The sequence below is a fragment of the Dysidea avara genome, chromosome 4 (assembly GCF_963678975.1).
Source record: "Dysidea avara chromosome 4, odDysAvar1.4, whole genome shotgun sequence".
Taxonomy (NCBI): domain Eukaryota; kingdom Metazoa; phylum Porifera; class Demospongiae; order Dictyoceratida; family Dysideidae; genus Dysidea; species Dysidea avara.
In genome coordinates, this window is record NC_089275.1 from 16,698,056 (window position 1) to 16,711,088 (window position 13,033).

A 13,033-nucleotide genomic window follows, 5' to 3' on the forward strand; every position below is an offset into this window, starting at 1 on the left:
TAGACTGTCTTTAGTTTTCATACTTGGAGACACACTGTCATTCAAAAGTCTGTCTTGGTGGTTACCTGCAACATTTGGTGGACTAGTGCAGTTTTCTTTAATAAAGGCTTTAATACTAGAAGTTTTCTGTAATGGGATATCCCTTGTCTGTGATGTTACGAATAAGTGGATGTGAAGTGGACTTTTTAATTGAAGAATTGTATGTACTACTTTTTACATCATCCTGATGATTAGTTGGCTGAAAACTCAACAAGGAGTTGGAATATGGATTAGCAGTCATGAGATTGCAAAGGCAACCAAATTGATATGCTGCCTTCAATCCACTGTGAGCATGTATCGATCTTGGACAGCCATTCAGGAAACCAGTACAAAATAAAAAATGGCTGAATTATGTGGAGGAGGGAATAGAACCCCTCTGCACAGCTGAATCTTTTCACAAATCTATTTTTGATATCTTAAATTAAACAAATCCCCCAGAAACTTGCCCTCATAAGTAATCTATGTTAGACTCATGAAGATCTACAGACATAAACTCAAGTAACTGATGACTTACAAACTACTAGCCATACTGAATAGCCAAAGCATAGTAAACAAGAAAGCATCACTTGCTGTTTTCATTAAAGACCATGATCCAGATATTCTAGTCTGAAACATGGTTATAACCAAAGATTCTTTCTGCTGACATCTTCCCTCCTCATTATAACATAACAAGAAAACACAGAACAGATGGCTACAGTGGAGTACTTATAGCTCACAGAAATTCTCTTGACTGCTATGAGCTAAACTATGACTCTTCTGTTGAATCAGTAGCATGCAGATTTGTTCTGAACAATCAGACACTGATATTTGCTCAATATACAGACCACCAAACAGAGACACTCAGTGCATACAGACCCACCTCAAAAGGCAGAAATTCTGAATAACTATTTTTCATCTGTTTTCAGTGACAAAAAGTCAACACCACCAACCTTAGAAGAATATCCTATTCCAGATATTGCTTGACATGCATGGAGTAATGAATTTCTTAGATAACTTAGATCCTCACAAAGCCACTGGCCCAGACAATATGCCCACATGCCTGCTGAAACAGTTTAGCCCAGAGCTTTCTGCAGTCTTCACAGTGATTTTTTCAAGCCTCTCTACAACATGCTATGTTCCAGCAGATTGGAAAACAGCCAACATTGTCCCTGTTCATAAAAATGGCAACCGTAGCATTCCTAGTAACTACCGCCCAATATCACTAACCAGTGTTTGTTATAAGCTCCTTGAACACATCATCTACACACACATATTTCTCACCTTAACAAACATCAAGTACTAAGCGATAACCATTAGACAAGGGAGATTCTGGGAAACTCAATTACTCTTAACCATAAATGACTTGGAAAGAAACCTAGACAATAACAGTTTTCAAAGCTTTTGACAAAGTTGACCATTCCTGTTTAATTCATTGATCACTATGGTACACAAGGTAACATTCTATCCTGGCTAGGAAACTTTTTAACTCAAAGAACTCAGTGTGTCATCATAGAAGGTCATTACAGCTCTACAACCAACGTCACTTCAGGAGTAACCTCAAGGCTCTGTCCTAGCTTCTTTACTGTTCCTTTGTTTTATAAATGACCTACCAATATAAAAAGCAAAATAAAACTGTATGCTGATGATGTACTTTTGTACTCAACAATCACAACACCAGATGACTGTATGTCACCAGTTACAAACTGACCTAAACAACCTAGAGCAATGGGCTAAAAGGTGAAACATGATATTAATCCTTCCAAATGTGAGTTTCTTAGAGTCATTAATAAAATGAATCCCATGCATCCACATGTCTTATTACATTCAAAATGAAAAGATTAAAGAAGTACCTCATCCTAAATACCTTGGAGCTACTATAGACCAACACCTAATGTGGAAGACAGATTACACAAGGGCTAACAATGTCAAGAGCTTTCTCCAGTGAAACCTAAAATCATGCCCTGTCAACATCAAAGTCACCTGTTACCAAAAGGTCAATTCTCGACTATGTATCAACCATTTGATCACCATATATACACAGGAACACAATTCAAGCCCTAGAGTCTGTGAAAAGGAGGTCTGCTAGATTTGTATTCAACAACTACTCACCTTATAACAGTGTATCCAACATGCTTACTAATCTTGGTTGTAGTTCTCTTGCTGATAGGCAAAGTAAACATAGATTAGTAATGCTATTCAGAATAATTCACCATGCACCTTGTAGACATTAAGGCTGACCACCTCGCCCTTGTACCCACACTCTACATGTGGACACTCAAAGAGATTCTTACAATTACCAGCTAGAATTGATGCCTACCAACTCAAACTCTTTTTTTCCAAGCAGTATCAAGCTATGGAACTCTTTACTGGATGATGTTGTAATTGTTTCTAACCTCAATTGTTTTAAGCAAGGAATAACAGGACTGTTATCTTAATTCTCAATAATAATAACAAAGTGATTACTTTGTACATACATGCTCAGGCCTACACAGTAATAAAAATTATTAATTATTCTGAGGTAAATGAGAATGGAGTATTTTCCGTAGTGATGCAGAGACACTTCTCGTATTGTTCTTCACTATATAATGGGTGGGACAAAGCTAAAAACGAAGCATAATGGTGACCCTGCTCATTTTTCAAATGTATGATGGGTGTGTGTTCAGGCGAAAATTAATTTAGGTAGTGGTTACTGAGAGTTTCAAAGTGCCATACAGGAAATTGTAGTCAGTCCACTGAGCATGCAACCTAAATGCCTTAGTGCACTCAGCAACGATCCTCAGCCTGGAAAACATCTAGAACTATCACCCTTGTTGTCTCATAAAATTACAGACCGATCAATTTCCAAGAGTATTCTCTAACACTGCCATGAGTGGAGTCATAAGATCATGGAGTTGCCAAGTGCATGGCTCATGTGACTATATTCATCAGTCATTGATTCCTAATGTGTAACTTGGTGTAGCGTAACTGGAAAATTTGGATAATTATTTTACGATAAAATTGTCATCCAATATACAGTATGACTAGAACAATCCAATATATGTATATATTTTTACAAATTTGGATGATGATTACTCATTTTGGTCACTCTAAAAAGATATGTATCATTTCCATACTAATAAAAATCTTCCAAAAGTAGATGAAAATAAGTCCACAATTTCCTTCCATTTTTGGAACTGGAACAGGCTACTCTGGGAAAATGTGGGCAAGGCTTATCCAAAAATTTATTGCTGAGGTTGCATTACACAGAAGCATGTTCTAAGTATTTTAGAAATTCCCCTGAGCAAAACAGATGCACAAGTGTAATGTACCAAAATACAGTTCAAGTTATGTGAACAAAGAGTAATCAATGAACTGTACAAGATTATGATACCCATGTATATAGGAACCGACAAGGTTTAGTTTCAGGCATGTCAAAAAATACGTACACAAAGTTTTATAATATTATGTGCATGCATATAAGAACAGTAGTCTAAGAGATGTGGCAAAGTTTAAGATAAGTAATGCTATGATGATAAATCAAGCTGTTTATACAGTAATACCCAAAGTTTCAGTGCAGATTACATTGCAGCAGTAGCACAAGTGTAGTTCCCGTCAACCCTGTCAAACTAATTTTTAGAAGAAACTGATCACAAAAGTCTATAATAACTATGCAGTGTATAAAAGTATAACTACATAATTGTTTGTGTCTGAATACGTACAACATCTGCATAGCTACATGAGTGCATTCTTAGTGTACATAAAGTTCTATTAGCTGCACGGCTGTATCTTCATTTTCATTTTGTTGATTATGACAGTTACGTATCTCAATATCATCATTAGTAGGATCAGCCAGTGTCTTACAAAACCATGGAAGGCTTGCAGAGGAACAACAGAAGTTAGGAGGCTTACATCCTTTCCCAATCCACAATGGGTCTGTGTAAAACATTCCTTTAGATGGACTATCATCAACTCCACTGTCACAGTAATAATCATTTCCGATAAATGCTGGGACTATACCATTGAACATGTTAGAAGCACAAGGACAATAATTGTCATTTTCTTTTGTTGGCATTCTTTGAAAACCAGTAACATAAGCCCAAACATGTTCCCTTGTCTCTCCATGGCTGATAAGTATTCCATCCATCATATTATCAAGATTTGCGCTTCTCCTTGTATAAGGGCTAAATGCATTAGGACGTCCTACTTGATAGCCAACTACTCTACCACACACTTGACTGTAAGTTATTCCGTGGGTAGAGAAATGAGCAACTGCACATCCACCATCCTTATTACCACCACAAGAGCTTATTGGTGTTTTGTATAGGTTAAAGTTTCCAGGGCATTTAGACATTTCAGAAGACATGTTGACATAAGCCACTCTGGTCCACCCTTGGCTACCACAACGTTTGTTCTCCATGTCACAGTAGACCTTCTCAGCAGAGTCTGCCAGTACATAGTAGCCAGAAGGTGTGTCTGGGAACTTGGTGAGGATCTCTTCACAAGAGGTGTACTTCAAATCATTGGTAAAGACCTCATCCTGGCATTGTAATGATAAGCAGAGTAGACCACTAACAAGCACCACAAGTAGTTGAAAGAAAATCATCTTGTCTTTCTGATTTCAGAATGTGAACACACAGCCTAACCTTGCTTGCTTTTATACAAGTCAGTTTTAGGCATCAGTGTCACCATAATTGGATGCTGCATTAATATGTCTCCATATATGTATAGATGCTACAAAAATGACATTTGTAATTTCACATGCTTTATTAAACATAGTTATCATTATACACTATACACCATGATGTTTACAATTAAACAATCTGGCATAGGACTATAGGTAGCCGATAAAAGACACCTAACAGTTCCTGGCTTGCATGTATGCAAGGGAAAATACTGTACCAGGTGATTTATATGATGTCCACCATAATGTATGTTGACATGTAGAATGATGATGGTATAATTATACGCATGTTTCAAGTACTTTCCACACATTTACCTTCTCCAAGTAGCTGTTGTAGATTGCCCTAGCTATTTCAAAACGGCTGAGCTGTGAATAAAGAGAACAGTAGACTATATAGCTGAAAAAGATATGATTGTCAGAAATGTGGCAACCAGGATATGGTTACAGTGATGGTCAACAACTTACATCATTTTCTACTTGGTGACACTTAATATTGTGAAACATTACTAAAAGTTGAGTGTTTAAATTTATTCTCTACAAGCTAGCAGGAAATGTATCAGTTACTCCCAATTGAATAGGTACAAACATGTATAGCAACATTACGATAGTGATTCACACCGTCTGTAAGTTAGTATCATTGTGTATCATTTCTGATGCTTCAATACAGGTATAAGTTTTCTGAGAAGTTGAAGTTGTAGAAGTGAATGCATTCGTATTTGTACATCTTACTATGGAGCTGCTTTAGATACTTTAATTGTGTAATTCACTAATAGTACTAGTAGTACTGTTAAGTGCTGCCATCAAGAGATAACTATACAATAATACATACTTTATTAGTTCTTGTGGGGCTAATACGCATACATTGTTTCTGTTGTAACTTTATGCTCAATTGATGCACACACACATGCAAGTCATCAGTATTGGGACAGTTACTTTTTAAAAGTAACTAGTTACATATTACATATTACTTGCAACAGAACTAGTTAGTTACAGCTACATATTACCCAAAAAATAAAGTAACTATAATATAATATTACATATTATATTACTTTGTGCCCACAGCCTTAAGCTGTCACGTGTGAAACTACCACCTTATCATGTGACATGATTGCGTTGTTGGACAATGTGCAAATCTTGGTTATAAGTAAGAAGCTGGTGAATAAGCTTCATTACTTCATTGTGGCTAGGTGTTACTCAGTGGATTATTAACGAGATTAGTAATTTCGTTACTTGTAGTATATTACTTAGTTACATACCACAAAAGTAATAATTATTATGTAACATGTAACACAAGTAATGCATGTCATGTATGGACTTGTGTGTGGATGTGTTTAAATGGGGACCTGGGCATGACCACGTCAGCAACAGATGAAAGCTTTGCTTCTTTGCTTTTTCTTGTGTACATGTGTGTATGTGTGTGTGTATGCTGTTGAAACTTGGCATGTTTTTGTGGTGTGCATTGATTTGCCTCTAGTAAATAAAATGAAAGCATGCAATATTGAAATGCAAATTCTGTTTTGTGTAGACATGTTATATATTTTATCAGTTCATAATATTTCAACAGGAACATCTAGTATTGTAAACCCTTGGTAATGATTACTATAACCAGCCCAGAAATGAATGTACGTATAATAAAACAAGACAATAAAACAAGTGAATATCTCAATAAATGTGTCATCTGCACAAAGGCTAAATGAACACATGATTTTTAAATTAAGATGACAGCAACTGATCCTTTGTTCCTGTTGTGACAGGAACAAAGGATCAGTTGTCATGTTAGCAGCCTAACAGTATAATTCTTCTACCTTATGTGACCGGAACATAAGGACCAAATTTTAAGGTTATATAAAAGTTATGGTGTTCTGCTAAAGATAGCATCACTTAGGAGAAGGTATAGAGCTAGCAGGAAAAGTATCAGCTACTTACTTCCAAGATAGGTACATGTATGTATAACAATGTAGTGATTGACAGGAACAACCACTGTATCATTGTGTACCATTTCTGATGCTTCATTACAGGTAGCTAATTAAGCTTTCTGAGAACAAGTTCAAGTTGTAGAAGTGAATACATTCTAATTTGCACATCTTACTGTGGAGCTGCTTTAGATACTTTAATTGTGTAATTCTTCAATAGTACTAGTAGCGCTGTTAGGTGCTGCCATCAAGAAAGATTAAGAGATAACCATACAATAATGTGGGGATAATAATTTACATTTCTATATTTTGAATGAATAATTGTTTCTATCAATCAATGCACACACACACATGCATGGACCTACTTATGTGTGGACGTGTTTAAATGGGGACCTGGGCGTGACCACAACAGCGACAGCTGAAGGCTCTGCTTGTTCTTGTGTACATGTGTATGTGTATGTGTATACTGTTGAAACTTGGCAAGTTTGGTGGTGTGCATTGATTTGCCTCTAGTAAATAAAATTAAAGCATGCAATATTGAAATTCAAATTCTGTTTTGTGTAGACATGTTATATATTTTATCAGTTCATAATATTTCAACAGGAACATCTAGTATTGTAAATCCTTGGTAATGATTACTATAACCAGCCCAGAAATGAATGTACGTATAATAAAACGAGACAATAAAACAAGTGAGTATCCCAATAAATGTGTCATCTGCACAAAAGCTAAATGAATAAGGCTGCTAACATGATTTTTTAACTAAGATGGCAGCAACTGATCCTTTGTTCCTGTTGTGACAGGAACAAAGGATCGGTTGTCATGTTAGCAGCCTAACAGTATAATTCTTCTACTTTACATGACCGGAACATAAGGACCAAGTTTTAGGACTAAAAAAGTTATGGTGTTCTGCTAAAGATAGCATCCTTAGCATCACTTAGGAGAAGGTATAGTCATGATCATTTTTGAGCATGATATTACCTAAAATTTGCTGATTATATAGCTAAAGAAATTGGAATAGACAATTTTAAAATTGTCAATGTTGTTTGTTTGGGATCTAATTCTATTCCATGAGGTCGCTTGATGTGTGTCCAATTAGGTAGTATTAATGTAAGAGAGTTATTTAACCAATGCAAAAAGCTATGAGCTACTCATTCTGACGATTTAAAGAATTCTTGTATTACTCCTGGTCTTTTTGTCCAAGAAAGAAAGGTTCAAAAAGAGTTACGTGCTGAATTAAAAAGGCGGAAAGAAAGTGGAGAAACGAATTTGAGAATTCACCAAGGACAAATTGTTAAGGTAAACACAGAACCTGTTGTTGAAATGGCTGTTGATTTGTCCACCACAACCTCAGAAGTAAGCAACAATTCTAATGGGTAGCCCATACTGTAGCAATCACTTACTGCATAGTCAAACCTCAGCCAAGTCTACTATTACATGTTTTTATACCAATGCTGATTGTTTGTTAAATGAACGTAATGAATTAAAAGCAAGACTATCAATTATTCAACCTGACATACTGACTATTACAGAAGTCTGGCCAAAGAAAGCATTCTACTTACACAACTTCCTTGGAAAGTTTACATCTGATGGTTACGATTTATTCTGTTTTGATCTATCAGTTGGTAGCCTAAGAGGTGTTCGCATCTATTGTAAATCTAACCTTATAAGGCAACTAAACTTGATACTTTAAATGTTAAGGAGTTCAAAGAGTCCTTGTGGTGCTATGTTCCTGTAGCTTCTAACAGTCTTTTATTACTTGGAGCAAACAGCTGTAAATCAGACTTGTTGATAATGGGAGAGGGTCTACAAGCAACAGTGATGTTAGCTGTAATGTCGTCCTATCAACACACTACAAGATAACTTCCTCTTTCGGCATGTGGGTTCTCCAACTAGGTACAGAGAACATAGTGCCCCTTCTATATAAATTTAGTTATCACAAACGTGGAGAGTATGATTTCGTCTGTTGTAGTTTCTGAGCTCTTGGGTAAGAGCGACCATGTCGTTTTGAATTTTGAGTACACTTGCTACTCAAGTACGCCAGTTCTTAATTACAATTATTGTTACCTTTTTCACAAAGGTGACTATGAATCAATGGTAGAGGACCTATCAAAAATGACTGGTACATGTTGTTCAAGGATTTGGATACTATTGAAATGTGGGGTATTGCATTAAGAGCTACTTTGTTTAATTAATAAGTATGTTCTTAAAGTAATTCAGCCAAAGGTCATTCTTGTCCTATGTGGCTTTGTTTCAAAGGCCATAAAGGCAAAGCACAAAGCTTGGGACAGATATCACTTTACCTGCCAAACTGCTTACTATCAAACCTACTCTAAAACAAGGAACCACTGCACATCTCTGGTAAGGAAAGCCAAACCTTCATTCGAAGAAAATTTAGCCTACAGTATATCAACTAGCAAGCTATTTTGATCAAATTTTAAGAGTTAAACCTGGAATTCCTATGCTGCAACAGAGAGATGGTAGCTTTACTGACAATGATAACGATGTTGCTAATTAGTTAAATGATTATTTTTGTAGTGTTTTTACTAGAGAGCACCTTAACTCTATACCCACCTTACCTGTAAGGAACTTTTTAACGCTCTCTGACATACAAATAACACCTGACGATGTTTTACTACAACTACAAAGATTGCAACCTCATAAATCTGCTGGTCCAGACCAATGTCATCCTTGTGTTTTGTACAATGTTTGAGTATCATGCATCACCCCTCCAGCCCTTATATTTGATCAATCTTTGAAGGAAGGAAGTTAATCAGACTCATGGAGAGAAACCACAGTAGATGCTATTTATAAAAGGACCCAAGACTGACGCTTGCAATTATAGACCAGTAAGCTTGACATCAGTAGTTTGCAAGATGCTAGAATCTACTATCAAAGACCATAATTATGCAAAACCTTGCTTCTAATTCATTGCTTAATGACCACCAGTATGGTTTTTGTCCTGGCAGGCAATGTGAATTGCTACTCAGAATTTTAAATGATTGGACTCAGTGCCTGGACAATAAAATACCAGTTGACATTTTATATCTTGACTATCATATGCATTTGATAATTATAATAAAGTACTATATACATCAAAGATTAATATCCAAGCTACAAGCATAATTATGGTATTGTTGGTAATATATGTACTTTCATGGATTTATAACAAAAAGAGTCTGTATTACATATAGAGGGCGTATTATAATGTATCTCCCATTATCAGTGGCGTACCGCAAGGAAGTGTTCTGGGCCCAATTTTGTTTATTGTTTATATATCAATGATTTATCTGATCATATACAGAGTTATTTGTGGACCTTTCTGATGATCCAAAAATTTACCATTCAATTTTAAGTGATGTTGACCATACTATTCTATAAAATGATTTAGATTATTTTATGCAGTGGAATAAGACTTGGGCCACTTGGCAGGGATCTTTATACGTCCCCAAATACAAGTATATCTGTCACTAGGTTCTTCAGATGGTTCTCCAAGTGGTGGTAGCTACACACTTACAGTTGACTCTGATGACATGGAGATTCAGGAATATAGTGAAGAACAAGATTTAGGCATTACCTTTTCAAGTAATCTCAAAATTTCAAAGCATATCAACCTTTCCATCATGAAGGCAAACAGAATGGTTGGAATATCAAACGTACTATTCTTCACCTCACCCAATTGTATTTCGTATATTGTACATCAGCCTTGTTAGACCTCACTTGGATTATACATCTATAATCTGGAATCCTTACCTATATTGAAGGACATTAGAGCATTAGAAGCATTGCAAAGATGTGCTATCAGATTTGAGTAGGTTGACTTACGAGGAAAGATTACAAGTTTTAAACTTACCTTCCCTTTACTACAGGCAAAAACAAACGGACATGATAACTACCCATAAAATTATCAGGGGCTTAGTTGAGGTACCACATCAAGATCTTTTTACCATAAGTTGTAACACTGCAAGATCTAATGGTTTGAAGTTATATAAGAAAAAGGCCAACACCAACACTAGATTAAATTTTTTCACTAACAGAATAATCAATGACTGGAACACTCTTCCAGCTGATACAGTAAATGCTTTGGACACAACTTCTTTTAAGACATTACTAGACATTGTTGGAGAGACAATAGATTTATAATTATGTAATTTAATTTGTATGGTTATATAAGACTTTGGTCTTTTTCAGAACCAGTAAATATGAAAAATAGTAATATTATCAATCAGAAGACAGCAACAATAGTACAGCATTATTTTACAACAGCAATATATTAATAACAAAAGAACAGCATTACAACTGCACCAGCAAACTACCAGAAAGTACTATAATAATTCAGCCTATTTATAGTCTCAATATTCCAGAACCTACCAGATGTGGATAGTTTACTGTTTTAGCTAACATTGTCTATGATTTCACTGTTCTGTATAACCTAAGTCAGCAGTAACCATAATAGTTTCCTTTTCCATTCTCCCCTTCCTTTTCAAAGGTCACGATGAAAGTTACTAGACTAAGTTAAGTAGTTCAATCATGAAATGTTGCCAAACAGAAATATGTAACAGCTAATGAATGATCCAAGTGGTAAATAGGATATAATTAATGTTCATAAATATCTGGAACTCTGTATTTAATCCAGTTCCAACGGACAGAGTTTCACAATTGGTCTAATAAGCTGCTTCTCACCTACTTGTAATTTTACAGATCTTACATATCCATCTTTGCCTGGGTACACTTCTGTTACTTTCTCCTAAGGCCAATGAGCCCGAGTACTTTCAGCCGTGATTAATAAAACAATATCACTCACCTGAAGATTTCGTACCAATTCTTCCTAGAACTTAGGTTTGGTATCCATTCACGCATCCATCTATTCCAAAAGTGACCAATCAACTCTTATACTCTTCTCCAACATTTCTTAGAATTTGTAGTTTGTTTCTCTGTCAACTCCTGGTGCAAACTGACCACTGATCTGGATTTAACAGCACATTATCCTTAGGGTTCGCTGATTGATACATAAGTAAGAGGTCTAGAATTGATCAGAGATTCTGCTCCTGTAAACTTAGTTAAAAGGTCTTCATCATTAATATCAGTATTACCTAGAATTCATAAACCCCTCCAAAATGGGGAGCTTACGGTGGATTAAAAGTCCATTTGGTTCCTTTATTCATCCTTTCTTTCAGCTGTTTTGAAGAAGTTGATCTCTCAATTCACGAAGTTCTTGATTAGCAACCACAAAATTAGTGCCGTTGTCAGATATTATTTCTTCCGGTACTCCCCTTTGATTGCACATTCTATCAAAGGCTCTTAAGAATATGAGTCAGTGTCCAATCCATAGTTGCTCCACCTCCAAATGAATTGCCCTAGATGCAAGTCATTGTAAAGGGTCCAGCAAAATCTATTGCTGTTTGAGGGAAAGTTCTCAATGATGTTTTTGTTAGCACTTTACAGTGACCAGCACTGCTGAAGGTCTGACAGCAACTTGTGCTGCAGCCTTTGGATTACCTAACCTAACAGGAACCAGAGACTTTAAATGATTACTTAACCTAGTTAACAATAAGTTCTGCACAATTAGCCTTCCTCCTCAAACAAAATGTACACCCTTTCTCCCACTCTGCTATCTCTTCTCTGGCTGCCATGATCCAGTATTTACTTGACATTGCAGATAGCATTTGATTGGTTCCAGCACAGTGGTTCCAAGTTCATGATAAAAATTAACTATCAGCTTGGTGACTCTATCTATGTCTTTATCTTCATCAAGTCTTGGACAGAATCCAAGAAGCTTACTACTGGCTGGCAGAGGTTTCCTTTCTACAGAGCTCTATTCTTCCTGAAATGCCGCATATTGTACTTTTTGATATTACCTTTTCTGCATCTTGAACTTCTTCAATGGTCAATTCCTCTTTCAATTTATGTTCCTTATTGACCATGCTTGACTACACTTTTCAATCACTAGTTATATCCTCACTGTCAAATATTGAGTCACCTTTATTATCTATAGAACATGATTGGCTATCCAACTCAAAATATCTTCGCTTCACTTCCTGTCAAGAAGGAAGTGAAGCGAAGACTTCTTCTTTCTATTAATTCTTCAGAGATTTCTTCTTTCTATTAATTCTGATACTCACAAGCCTCTTGTTAAATAATCCACTGGATTATAAAGGTAACTAGCCAGACATTAGAAGATACCAAGTCTTCTTACAAGGCTCAAGTGGTAAGATACATGTAGTATATCCATGGTGAAATTAGCTATTTGGAATAATAACTACATTAGCTATAGTGTGTGAAGTATACCAATATAGGGGGTCAGGGGGGCACAACCCCAGGAAATTTTTGAAAGTTAGGCCCTCTAAAGGTGAATCTGAGAGACAGTATTTTTAGCAGTTTTTCAGTGGAAAATAGTGGAATTTCAGTTTATATCAGTAAATTTTACTATTAAATCAAGACT

General features: G+C 35.9%; 1 protein-coding gene across 1 annotated transcript; it reads right to left on the bottom strand.

The window, feature by feature from the left end:
• Positions 1 to 3,647: 3,647 nt before the first annotated feature.
• On the bottom strand, positions 3,648 to 4,608 carry LOC136253367 (uncharacterized). The gene has a single exon (XM_066046024.1). It carries the CDS (start codon positions 4,598 to 4,600, stop codon positions 3,746 to 3,748), a length of 855 nt encoding a protein of 284 aa, XP_065902096.1. The 5' UTR covers positions 4,601 to 4,608; the 3' UTR covers positions 3,648 to 3,745.
• Positions 4,609 to 13,033: the final 8,425 nt, after the last annotated feature.

Bases quoted from the DNA above. Each gene is read 5' to 3' on its own strand.
- LOC136253367 (XM_066046024.1), bottom strand. From the start codon at position 4,600: ATGATTTTCTTTCAACTACTTGTGGTGCTTGTTAGTGGTCTACTCTGC.